The 12849-nt window shown below is 53.5% G+C and overlaps 1 protein-coding gene across 12 annotated transcripts in view; it reads right to left on the bottom strand.

The window, feature by feature from the left end:
- Window positions 1-294: 294 nt before the first annotated feature.
- Window positions 295-12849, bottom strand: part of CRHR2 (corticotropin releasing hormone receptor 2) — a 45409-nt gene continuing 32854 nt past the window's right edge. For 8 of the 12 annotated variants that reach the window (XM_081534808.1, XM_081534815.1, XM_081534816.1 and 5 more), the window contains 7 exons: window positions 11117-11270; window positions 10569-10629; window positions 9085-9157; window positions 3802-3887; window positions 3464-3599; window positions 3019-3060; window positions 295-1879 (listed from right to left, as the gene is read on the bottom strand). In XM_081534808.1, the coding sequence (XP_081390934.1) occupies window positions 1739-1879; window positions 3019-3060; window positions 3464-3599; window positions 3802-3887; window positions 9085-9157; window positions 10569-10629; window positions 11117-11270 (693 nt within the window). In that variant the 3' untranslated portion in view covers window positions 295-1738. Of the gene's footprint in view, window positions 1880-2859; window positions 2878-3018; window positions 3061-3463; window positions 3600-3801; window positions 3888-9084; window positions 9158-10568; window positions 10630-11116; window positions 11271-12849 lie in introns of those variants that run through there. The other 4 variants (XM_081534809.1, XM_081534810.1, XM_081534818.1 and 1 more) reach the window with 3 other exon arrangements.

Raw genomic sequence — 12849 nt, 5'->3', positions numbered from 1 at the left:
AGACTTTTTTAAAAAAAACCCTTAGAATGTTTTGTCATAGGAAGTTATTTCAATTCTAATTTCTAAATATTTATTTGTGGCAGAGAAGTATGATAAGGTAAGAAATAAACTTTCAGCTATAAAAAAATGCTGCATTACTAAGAAATTCTGTAGGGGAAAAAGGATGAAAGTACAAGTTCCAGGAGAAAAGGAACATCCTAAAATTTCCAGCTGTTAAGGAAGAGCAGGTTGCATTAAAAAAAAAAAAATAGATGAGAGTATTAAATCACCACTGTTTGGATTTCATATGATGTATTGTAAAGCATTGTGGCAGTTTTATTTTAAAATGTAAATATTTACCAAATATCAGATATCACATCCTTCACAAGTTTTAAAATTTATGTGAAAAATATTAGATGCCAACTTAAAAATGTGCAAGATGAGATACATAATTTTAAAAATATGGGGGGGGGCGGTATACCAAGAGCAAAAGCTCTTTCAAACCCTGGCCTGATGGCTCTTCCTGCCCTTTGACTCCCACCCTCTCCTGGAGGGAAGGGCAGATGGAGGCCAAGATGGAGCCAGCCCTGGTTGTTGCCCATGGAGACTGCAGGGGCCAGCTCTACACCTCCCTTGAGACTCCAGAACAGGAAACGGGAACAGGCTGCAGCCTGCTGGGGTGCAGCTCTCCTTCATGCTGAATTAAACTGCCTTTGCGTTAGCAGGAAGGGCAGACATTGGCCTGGGTGAACATAAGGGACAGACCCGCAGGCATTGGTGGAGAGGGGGAACCGGCCCCAGGCCAGGGCGAGAGTCTCTGCAAATGAGGGTGGACCCGGGCCACCATCCTTGGCCCACAGCACCCCTCCCCTGAGGGGAGGCTGCGTTTCCACAAAGGCATGGTTTATTTCTCAGATAGCACAGATGTTTCTGAAGGGGAGACTGAAGCCCCTTAGTTCCAGTCACCAAAGTAGAAATTTGGTTTCTGCTCTTTCTACCCTATTCCTTCTCTCAACCTGCCCCCCAGGCTTCTCCTCCCTGTTTTGTCCTGTACTACGTATCTCGTATCTCATTGGTCTAAGAGTTTGTGCCGTCCTGGCAGCATCTTGCTCCTCCCCTGCTCCTCCCCCAGGCTCTGAATCTGTGGACCAGGTTGAGAAGAGGCCCCTCAGGACAGGAGGCAGCATATCCTTCTAAGAGCCCAAGGGGCAGGAGGATGGGGTCAGGGGTGGCGGGTAGGTGAGTCTTCCCTAGGTTGAGAGTCCCTGGGATGAAGCCAGTGGAATTCATCTCTTCAGCTGCTGTGCCTCCCTCCAACTGCAGGGGGCGCCACTGAACACAGAGGCAGAAGGCTTGGAGGGGCCAGCTATCACCCTGTTGCTGGTGGGAAGACCCTTAGCTGTGAGTGGGGGCAGAGGAGCCCCTGGTCTGTCATGAAAGCCCTTCCTGGCTCTGGGCCTCAGTTCTTTGTCTTATAACAGGGTGGCAGTAAGGGTCCAGCCAGAGGCTCGTGTGGGCAATGCCTGAAGATCTGTGACCTGCTCGTCTCTGGGGGTTCCTGTGACTTCTCGGCTCGGCTCCCTCTCACACTGAGACTTGGGGCCCCACTGACCCTGGTTCCTGAGACCCCCTTGTGCTTCCCTTCTCTCTGCCCCCACCAGGGCCTACATAGCTGGAAGAACCAAGAGAAAGGTGCTAGAGGAAAATGGGGATGCTGTCCTGGTGGTCAAGTGATGGGCGAGATGGGGGCACTCAGGGGTCATACAGCAGCCGTCTGCTTGATGCTGTGGAAGCTGATCCGCGTGGGTGACGTGGGGATGGACATGGCCCGGGCCACGGGGACTCGGAGGGAATGATGGTCCTGCCAGCGGTGCCACCTCTTCCTCACAGCTGAGCGTACCTGCAGGGGAGGGGGAGGATGATCTAGAGGTCCCAGCCAGTCCTCTCCCTGGCCCCCTGCCTCTTGCTGGGCCATCACGGGAAGCTGAGGTGGCCCACCTGACTGCCACCCTCATGCCCAGGGATGGGCTGGTTCCAAAAGCAGGGTCCTTCTCACGTCCTCTGTAGCCCTGATCTTCTCTATGCCCCTGCAAGATATGCCCTGCTTACCCCAGCATGCAGCTGAGATGGAGCTCTACTCATTTCAAGACCTGTCACTGGTGCCACTCTATTCTCATCTGCATTGCAATGGAAGAATTTTCTGCAAAATGGATCATGTCCCCCACATGCTGGCCTGCCATGTGGCTAAACAGAATAAATGCTCCACAAGCATTCACTGTTTGCTTGCTTTAGTGGCTCCTTCTCTCTCTGCCCTCTAGCAGCCCATGCTGGTCTCCACTGTGGACTCTCCTACCTCGGGTCTGCTTTAATTGACAGAGACCCCAGCATGCAGACCCCATTATCACTCTGTGCATGGGCAGGTGAAGGGGCCTCAGGCTATCACTGGCCTTCCTCTGCAGTGTGTGGAAACCCTCAAGCCCTGGGAGGGTGTGTGCTTTCTGCCCTAGCACCCACAGTGGGTCCTCACCCACCACAGGCCTGAGTGAGCCTCTCTCCTGCAAGTCCGCTCTGCTGGGATTCTGGGCTTTGTAAAGCTCACCAGGCTTCACTGGAGCCTGGCTCCCTGAACCCACCTGGAGGCCTGTTATCCCTGCAGCAGTAGGGAGATGGGAAAGGATGCGCTGGTGTCTTTCTGTTCCCTGGTCCATAAAAGCCTGGATGCACGGCTCACACCTCACTCCTGGAAAGCGCTCTCCTGTCATCACTCGTGTTCTGGCTTCCCTCTCCCATGAGCCCCTGCGGCCTGGGCTCCTGTCCACCCAGCTTTCTGGGTGCATTGTGGAGAGCTGGTGTATTGTTTCCGCCTGCAGAGTCGACCTTCTAAACTGGTTGGAGTCCCTGAGACAGGATTCCTGTCTCCCCAGAGTTGAGTAGTTTCTCTGGCCCTCCCTTTTCCAGAGTCAGGGACTCCCCTCAAATTGCCCTGGAGTGGGGTCTGAGGACCTCGGAGCCCAGGCCTCCCCGGGACAGGTGTCATACCTCTCCATTGAAGAAGCAGTAGAAGACAGACACAAAGAAACCCTGGGAAGGAAGAGGGAGTGGTCAGTGACCTGCTGGGAGAGCCACTCTGCCTGGGGGGTGGGGGTTGGAGCAGGGATGGGATAACTGGAGGAACACTCTGACTCGGGACTCCAGAGGCTCAGAGCTGGGTTGGCACCCCCATCATGGAGCAGGTTTACCAGGGTTCATTGCCATAAGTCCTCAGAGCAGGAGCTGGGGCCTGCAGTAGGTGCAGGCAAAGGTGACCCTGATCCAGTCGGGGGTGGGCCCACCTGACCCTGGATGTGCACACACTTGTATTTCAGTGGGTATGAAGTGAACCCCATGGGCACCAGCCCCAGTGAAGTGCTCTATGAGGCCAGGGGTGCCTGAGTATGCCAGGGCAGGGAAGCTCACTGCAGCCCCATCCCACCATTCAACCCACCTGGAACGACTGCAGGAAGGAATTGAAATAGATGAACACAATCTGCGACAGCTCGTCCTCCCCAGGGTTGACGAAGAAGAGCATGTAGGTGATGCCCAGAAGGGGCAGGAGAACCAGGGTGGCCTTTACCGCCTTCCTGCGGGGCGGAGGGGGAAAAGGTGACAAGACCCATCTGAGCCCATGCTGCAGGTGGGTCCTCACTGGCTGGTGTTTCTTCTGGGAGCCTGAGCGAGGCCCCCAGGTGAAACTCAGAGGGTCCTGCCCAGAGGCAGGGGGATGGCCCAGATGGCCTCCTCATTCCTTCCCTGCTGAGGGTCGAGGCACCCATCACTACTTACCTGTACTGGATCGTCTCCGATGTGGTGGATGCTCGTAACTTTGTCATTAGAATCCTGACAATGTTGAACAGAAATATAAAGTTGATCTGGATGGAGAAGGGCAGGGAGGGAAAAAGGCAGAGCCATGAGATGGGGACGAGCTGAGAGACAGCCTTCTCCCCTGCAACCCCCTGAAAATCCATGTCCCATGCACACTCCCGTTCCACCTGTCACCTCAGCACATGCGTGGGGTCCCAAGGCCTTTGCTCTTCCCTTCTAAGGGCAGGCAGGTACCCCATTTGCACAGTCCCCTGTCACCTGATGGTTCCAAAGCCTGCTTCTCCACCCCCAGACCCGAGGGAGGGAACACAGACTTGGAGGGAGTGAACAAATTTCACTCCTTCCTAAGGCACAACTCCTCAGAGTCCCCAAATCCGTGCCCTCCCCAGGGATGCCACAGGAACCCAGGGCCCTGCTTGGCCTTCCCCCCATACTCCCCTGCTGCAGGGCCCTCACATGTCAACTGAGGGGCTCCTGGAGGCCCGTTGGACAGAGGATGGCCCTGCCCTGGTGGAGCGGACCCGGCCAGATGGAGTGATTAATAACTCAGTTGCTGGGAGGAATGATTAATCTCTCACCATTCATTTTTTAGAGGAAAACTCTAAAATATTCACAGACACCTCTGAGGCCATGGGGATGAGCAGGCTCCTGGGCTGACTCTGAGGCTCCTAGAAGAGCCTCATTTTTCCTCATTCTGAGCCTTCTCTCAGCATCAGAGCCTGCCACACCCAGCCTCTCCCCAGGGCCTGCCCATGTGGCCTCCGGGGGCAGCTTCAGGCTGTGTGTGGTCTCTGTAGGCGTGCAAGTGTCGGCTTGTCTGTGTGCCCATGTGCTGCCCTCTCAACGTTCCAAGTGGGTCTGTGCTCTGTGCTGGGATGTGTGTATCTGGGGACGTGGGCACACCTGTGTCTCTGTTCATACAAGTACAAGTAGACAAGAAAGTGAGCACCATAGGCCTGACACCCAGGGAATCTCTCCCAGGAAAGAGGGAGATACATATTAGCCCAGGGGTGTCTGCTGGGTCATGTGTGTACACACGTCTGAGTATGTGTGCATATGCACACACATCCATCTCGAGCTCCGAGCCTGAGACTCTGACATTTCTGAAGTCTCCTAAGTTCTAGATCCCAGACAGGGAGTCTGGGGACACAGACATCCCTGTGGCCTCTGGATCACCCCTAAGCTTGAGGATGGTCCAGGGGCCTGGGGTGGGGTGGGGGGTCCCTCTTCAGTCACAGCCTGGTGCTCTTGAACCGTAGCGGCACAGCCTGGTGAACCCAGGGTGAGGGGAGGTGGAAGCTATCAGCCAGGGCTGCCATGGCCTAATGCACCTTGCTTCTTCTTAAGGCTCACTAATCTCTAGCTCCTGGGTTTCTGGTATATTCTCCTGGATCTTGAGGTCACTTTGACACATAGGTAGATCCTAATTTTCTCATACAAGTGATACAAAACACTTGACCTTTTCTGATTCTTCCTAACTTCTCTGAGCATAGAGGTTATTGGAATCAAAATATACTCTCACTTCTTATATATTTCCCTGCCTTTTAAACCTTATTCAATAATTGTCCATAAACCCTCTAACCAATTAAATTATCCACTCACTTTTATCCATCATTCCTTTAAACCATCCATCCAAATATTACTCGACCATCCATTTATTAACTTCTCTACCTACCTACCCACTTATTTAATGTGTGACATTCATCTACCCATCCATCCAACCAGCCAGCCATCCATCTAAATATCTATTCAACATTCTATTCATCAATTTATCTACCCACCCACCCTCTCACTTACTTAACAGATAACATACACAGATTCACTAACCACCTACCCGCCCATCCATCCACCCAATAAGCAGTTGCTGAGCACCTTTGAGTTACAGGGCCCCATTCTGTGTGGCAAGAGCAGGACAGGGGCTAGTGTGGAGGGTCTGGGAGACGAGGCCTTATCCCCTCTCCTCACACCAGGCAGGAGTTGGTGACACTGTTCCCACCCATCTCAGCCTGGTCTGTGGAGCCCCAAAGTCACTCCTTCCTTTTGAGCTTGGCTCCCAGCCTCCCCATTTACATCTTCTCCACCTCATTTAACTACAGGCACCTTCCTCCCTTCCCCAGGGAGGCGCTGACACCACCCTCCCCACAACTTCCCAAATCTTCCCTGTCTGCGCATGTGCAGAGGTAGGCGGGGAAGGGGGAGGCCTAACATCTCTTCCTTCTTGGCTTCAGACATGATTCCTCCTGTCCTTTAAACCCAGGCCAGAAGAAGAAGCCCCACTCAGCCCTTGGGGGTGTCCTCCATGTTCCTCCAACTCTGGGTATTGGGGTGCTGCCATCACATCTCGGCTCCCTCTTCCCACCTCTCCCAGCCTCAGCTTCTTGTCATGCACATTCACTGGCTCAAGAAACATAGCCAGCCTGCTAGTCTTGCCTGGATCTATAGCGTCTCAGAGGCCCAGGTCCTGAGTCCAACTACATGCAGGGCCCTGTCTGGGCCATGCAGAAAGCCTAGACGACTCACATCCCTGACCACAAGGCCACTGGACACACCATAGTTCTTCACCTAGAGTATGCACATCAAAGGTGCTTATTCTAAATACAGATCCTGGACCCACCCCAGAGATTCCCAGTGGCAGACAAGGGCCCTGGAACCTGCATTTGGAACAGAGGAAGCTGAGATGCTGCTGGGGAAGACACCATCCATGGAACAAAGAGCCAAGTCTTTCGCCAGACAGACCTCACGTGCCATTCACCATTCACCTATGGTGCATGGGGCAGTTCCCAGGTTGGGGGCTTTCTTTGGTGCCAGGGGAGCTAGCTCAGCCATAAAACAGAGAGGGGCCTGGAAACGTGGGGATTCCAGGTCCCCAGGGCATCCTCCACTCATAGGACATGAAACGTGTGGGTAAGTAACCCGGCTTCCCAACCGAGGGTCAGTTCTGAGACTCTTCCACTTGTTGCCCTGTGGAAGCCTGCTCATCACTTCACCTTTGTTGGTTTCCTTCCTTGTATTGTACTTTCACTCTCATTGTACTCCCGGGGACCACCTCCCACATGAACACACACGGCTCTAATTTCAGCTATTCCAACTAGAATCTGCGTGGCCTTGGGAAAATTGCTTAATTAACCTTTCTGAGCTTCTGCTTCCTTGCCAGTCTAGTAGGGATTGCCACCGAGCCTGTCTGGGAAGGTCGGCTCACGTTCAAATACTCATGGAGAGCACTGAGCTTCTGCTTTTCCCACTTCAACAACAGTGACAACAGCCTCCTGCAAACCCAACCAAGCCAACTCACTTCCCAGAACCCAGAAATGAGCATGGGTCTCTCAGACAGTTGTGAACTGCCAGGGGAGAGCAGGGGTGGCAGGGGCACCGAGCTCCTATCCAACGGAAAGGACAGCAGGAGGTGGTGGGTGACCTGCCCTTAGGTCTCAGCTAGCTATTAGTGGTAACTCTGTATAGACATTTCATCTCTCAGGTTCTTCATCTGTGAAATGGGAGCATTATCCCTACCTCCAGGCTTCAAGGATGTGAGGACTGGAAATGAAGATAGAGCTTCTGGAAGGGTTGAACTTAGAACCTGGAAGCCCTGTCCATGCACATAGCAGAGTGTGGGCTGGGTCCACAGGGAAAGACAAGCACAGGGCCCTTGGTGAGGGTGGAACCAAAGAAGGGGGCATGGACAGGAGGCGGGAATAAGGTCTTGGCATTGGGCCTTCCTGGCTTCCCTGGTGGCTCAGAAGGTAAAGAATCTGCCTGCTAATGGAGGAGACCAGGGTTCCTTCCCTAGGTCAGGAAGATTCCCCTGGAGAAGGGTGTAGCAACCCACCCCAGTATTCTTGCTTGGAGAATTCCAAGGGCAGAGAAGCCTGGCAGGCTACAGTCCATAGGGTGGCAAAGAGTCTGACATGCTGCTGCTGCTAAGTCACTTCAGTCTGACATGACTGAGTGACTAACACATACACACACACACATTGGGGCTTCCAAGCCTGTCCCCCTTCTCTGTGCATTTCCTCACTGCTGTCCAACATCTTTGCAGAGGGGGCTCACACCCCACCCAGGTCAGCCTTCCTTGGCTGGTTCTCAGGCTCATCAGAAGCCTTCTCCCTTCAGAATGGGCTCTCAGCTGCTGGTGGGGAAGTGATGGGTCTCATGGGGTTTCCATTCACACTGTGGAGGGGATCAGTAGTGACTCATTGCAGCTGGGAATCCAAGGACAATGATCCCCTCAACTGACTGCTGACAACGACTGGCTTCCATTTCTGAAATGAATGGAGCCCTGATAGTAGAGTTTCAGGCAGTGGGTAAAAAACCTTCTTAGTCATATATATCAAGGACACTCCAAAGAAGGGGTCAAATGAATCCTGGAGGAAGTTACAAAAGGGTGGAGAGTAAGGAGATAAAAAGAGATAAACAGTCATTGTCTCTAAGGTAGACCAAAGAAACCCCCATTAGGCACCCGCTGTGTGCAAGAGGGGGATGAGTTCCCTCTCAAGCTTCCCATAGGGAGTGAGTGGCCCTTTAAGGAAGCTGGTACATACAAGAGTCTGAAATTACCAAGCCTGAAATAAGTCTTACGTAAATGCCAATTTCTTATGGGGCTCTTTTGTACGTTTCTTTTTTTTTTTTTTAATGTATGATATATAATGGGTTCATTTTTTTGCAGAATGCAGCCTCTACTTAAACTCTACCTTAATTAAAGCTCGTCCTGGTTTAGAGACATGGCTGCAATTATATCTTAGATGTGAATACTTTTGGCAAAGGGCGGGGAGCTGGGTAAGGAACAATTGCTCATTATGCTTTGCTTCATTTGGTCCCACTGCTCCAGGCTGGGGGTGGTGGGCTGAGCCCTGGAGGAGGTCTCTGCGGGTGGAGGGAGAGGTAGGTCTGGGCTGAACCAAATCCTGCAGACCCTTCTCTTGCCACCAGTTGCCCCCTGTCCCCTCGCCTGGCTGTCTCAACATTGAAACTGGCAAGGGGATGTCAGATGTCAGAGGCACTAGAAATCTGCCAGTCAGACCCACTCTCTGCCCAGAGAAAGGACACGAGGGCCAGAGAGGGGAAGGGGGCTGCACCAGGGTGTAGAGCGTTGAAAAACGGAGTGCCAAGCAGTGTGGTAGTGTGTAGGGGGGGGGGGGGCAGGGGGAGGGGCTGCTCCAGGCCACGTCCTTCCCCAGCATCTCTGCGGTGGGTCCTCTGCAGTCCTCCGGGTGCCCAGCCCCGTCCCAGTTCCCATCGAGGACCTACCAAGAGCACGAGGATGATGGGGCCCTGGTAGATATAGTCCACCAGGTCGCCGGGCTCCTTGCCAAACCAGCACCTGCAAAGATGGGGTGGCTGTAAGTGGCCTGCTGAACCAGAGCCTGGGACCACTGTAGCCTCGAAGCCAGGGTCCTCTGGCTTGATCCTTTCTGAGACCCCATCTCCATGGCTGCACCTCCCCCTAAAGCCTGGATGGACAGCCCCAGACCCACTGACTTCCTTGGCTCACTCCTGGGCTGCCTTTTGCCCTACGTGGAGGGTCTTGTCTCCTCAGGTAGGCTGAGGGAGGCCCTGGGTCTCCTTCTCCTCACTCCCCCACCCCCATCCCAGACTGCTGGGCACAGGGCTGGACCCACAAGAGGCTCATGAATGGAGAGCTGGGTTCCTCCTCGCTGGCCCAAAGCCCAACGGCCTGTACCACCTGTTCCCACATTGCTTGGAACACGCTGCTCCTGTGCCAGACACTTAGCCACACAAAGCCGCAGGTGTGGAGGCGGGAGCCTTATCCCGGTGGATCCCCGGCCTCATTCACTCAGGGGAGGAAGCCTGTTTCTACGCTGGTTGGCTATTCTCTGGGGATGCCAGGAGTGGAGAAGCTTCAGGGTCTGGGAGCAGGGTTAGCCCAGGACCCAGTTTGGCTTTGTCAGTAACTCTTTTTGGACCTCAGAAAGGGCCCCACAGACTTCAGGAAGTTCTATGTCTTCCCCAACCTTGGAGGCCATCCAGTGCACACTGCCTAGGTGTGTGCCTCACTGCTGCCCTCCTAGCACAGGGATTTTTTTCTTTGCTTAAATGCCCCCATGACGGGAAGCTCACTACCTCTCAAGGCAGCCCTCTCACTCTTGGGCAGCGTTTATTGCTAGGAGCCTGGAACCTACCCCTTTCCTGTCTCTGCCCCTAAATCTCATCTATTCTCTCCAGCCTTGGAGACTGCTAGAAGATCTGAACATAGAGACTGACGTTCCTTGTCCTCTCTTTTCTCAGCTGGTGGCTCCCAACTTCCCCACTGTTCCTTGGCTGACCTGTTGCCACCATCTGTGCTGAGGCTATTTCAAACTCTCTGGTGCAGAGGGTCCCAGCGTGGAACTCTGCACCCCAGGCAGAGACTGGGATGCAGAGTAAAACCAGGGTCCACTGGCCTGACCCGGGACATCTGTGAGTGGCTCAATGCCACAGTCTTGGATGTGCTCTGGCCTGAAACCTGGGAGTCCTTGGCCTCCTCCATATGGCCCAGGCCAGGCTCGCCACACCCAGCTCCAGGAGGAGGCCTTACCAAAGGCCAAGGGGGTCATGCATTGGACGCCTAAAGGAACCATGATTGCTAACTCAATTCCACAAAGTTGACTTGATACCTATCACATGAGTACCTCTGGGTGCCGGGGAAAGTTTTTCAATTTTAGAACAATGGAAAAGTGAATCTGTCCTGGCATGGCTGCTGTTCCTACCCATAGCTGGCCAGTCCTACTTACTGTTCATTCTCATAGTAGAGCTTGCCAATGGCCCAGGCAATGACGATAGGGCAGGGGACGCCTGAAAGAAGGGCAGACACAGCTGCAGTGGACAGAGAGATGGTCAGGAGACCCTCTTGTAGAGCACAGAGTGAGGGGACCACAAAGGGCTAGGACATTGTTTCAAATCATTCAACTGCAGGCCATCTGGGACCTTGGTGGGCCCTGTTCCTAGACCCCTGCCCCACCCCTCCCCCACTCTCAGCTGTCCCCTCCAAGCAGGTCAGAGAGATGAGGGGACAGGGTGATTTTCTGAGATTTTTTGATAGAGAAGTGGAGCTGGCCAGCTTCTCTTTCGAGGAGAGAGACAAAGGTCTTTGGATCAGCCGTTCCAAGCCAGAAGAGGAGGACCATTTGTGGACTGTGGAGGAGAGCGGCTGCCTCCTCAGACTGTCCTGGGGATGGTAGATGGCAATGTGGTCCCATCCTTGGACCCAAGATGAAAGGAGGTGACCCTGTCAGCAGTATCCTCTCCCCACTAGACCCTGCAGGCCCCCCAGGACCCTCACACCATCCAATGAAGAGGAAGAGCCACTTGCGCAGGCGCTCAGTGGAGTAGGTCATGACAATGGCCGTGTGCAGGTAGCAGCCCTCTACGAACATCCAGAAGAAGTTTGTCACCACGAAGTAGTTGAAGATGGTGGTGATGCAGCGGCACCAGACCTGCACGGGGCAAGCAGTAGTCAGCAGCTGCCTGGAGCCAAGGCCCAGCACACAGCTCGGGTGCTGACAGAGGGGAGTCATTTGCGTTAGGTCATGGACACGGAATTAAACACTCTTGAATCTCATTCTGGGAAGCTTTGTCCTTCATCATTTCTCTTTCAGTTTTTCAGATTAAGGGGCTAGGCTCCCCTGGAACCAGGGTGTCTGACTTCTCCCTGGTGATTTCTAATTTCCTTTTTCATAAAAGAAAGTGGGAGTCTGGCTCTGAGCTTTCTTCAGGGAGAGGCTAGAACTGAACAGGACTGTTGTGTATCACTGTCATTTTCTCCAGCAAGTGTGTTGGGCTCAGTAGCCCAGTAGCCCAATGACTCTCTGCGACCCCATGGTCTGTAGCCCACCAGGCTCCTTTTTGCATGGGATTTTGCCAGCAAGGATACTGGAGTAGGTTGTCATTTCCTCCTCTGGGGGATCGTCCCAATCCAGGGATCGATTGAACCCGCGTCTCCTGCCTCGGCAGGTGGATTCTTTACCACTGAGCCACCTGGGGAGCCTATTTTTTCGAGGATCACCTTCAGTTCACAGCAAATCAGCCTGGTTTCCATTTAGGGGTGGACTATGAAATTTCATGCAGAAAAAAATTAGTCAATTAAAATAAAACTGCTATTGAAATAGTACAGGGTCTGTGAAGGTGAGCCACAGCTCTGGAGGTGATCCTCCCAGATTCCTGGGTTCAGGAAATTCTGGGCTTAGAGTGATTGCCGCTGTCTCTGGAAGGAGACTCGCTAACTCTGGGGCCTCTAGCAAGTGGCCATACCTCTCTGAACCTCACTGTACTGTAGAGAAAAAGATAATGCCATCTTACAGGCTGGTTCCAGGAGATGGAGGTGGCAAAGGCAGGCACCAAGAAATGAATGCTGTTGTCATGTGCCTTCTCAGTTGAGGGGAATTTGTCCCTGTCCCTCTGAGCAGGGTTACTACCACTTCCTCAGAAGACAAGCCTGCCCAGAGCCACTGTGGGCCACGGCCAGGTCTGGCTTCAGGCCAGACCTCTTCTCAAGGGACCTTACCTGGCCATCTTTCCTAGGGATTCGTCCCCAGGGCACTCTCAGAGCTGAAGACGTGGGCAATGGCAGTCAGAGGAGCCCTGTCATGGGAAGAGGACTATGGACGGCTCAGCCCCTCTCTGTCAGGCTCTAATAGCCTCGGCTGTCAGAGCATCAGCTGAGCTGATCTCAGCCTCTGTGGCTTCCCCCCATGATCCCAGCCCTGATCTTGGGCTCCATGTGGCCATCTGTCTTCTCTGTTCCGACAAAGTCCTGCTGAGGAGGGACTCCAAAGATCCGCTCCTCCAAACCCTGTTTCCCCCACAGGTTGACAATGCCTTGTCAATACAAGCCAACAGTGGGCTGCATGACACCCCAAACTGATTGGATTCTGTTGATGCTGAGGCAAGGCTCGACGAGGGGCCAAGTCAAGAGTCAAACCAGGCTGGATGTGTGCTCAGGACTAGCCATCCAAAGACAACATATTGAGCAGTCTCTAATAGTGGACAAAAGAGCTCTGTGCATGGCTCCATTCT

This window comes from Giraffa tippelskirchi, chromosome 10, assembly GCF_054371585.1.
Source record: "Giraffa tippelskirchi isolate mGirTip1 chromosome 10, T2T-mGirTip1v1.2.pri, whole genome shotgun sequence".
Lineage (NCBI taxonomy): Eukaryota > Metazoa > Chordata > Mammalia > Artiodactyla > Giraffidae > Giraffa > Giraffa tippelskirchi.
This window is presented reverse-complemented; position numbering and strand designations above follow the sequence as displayed.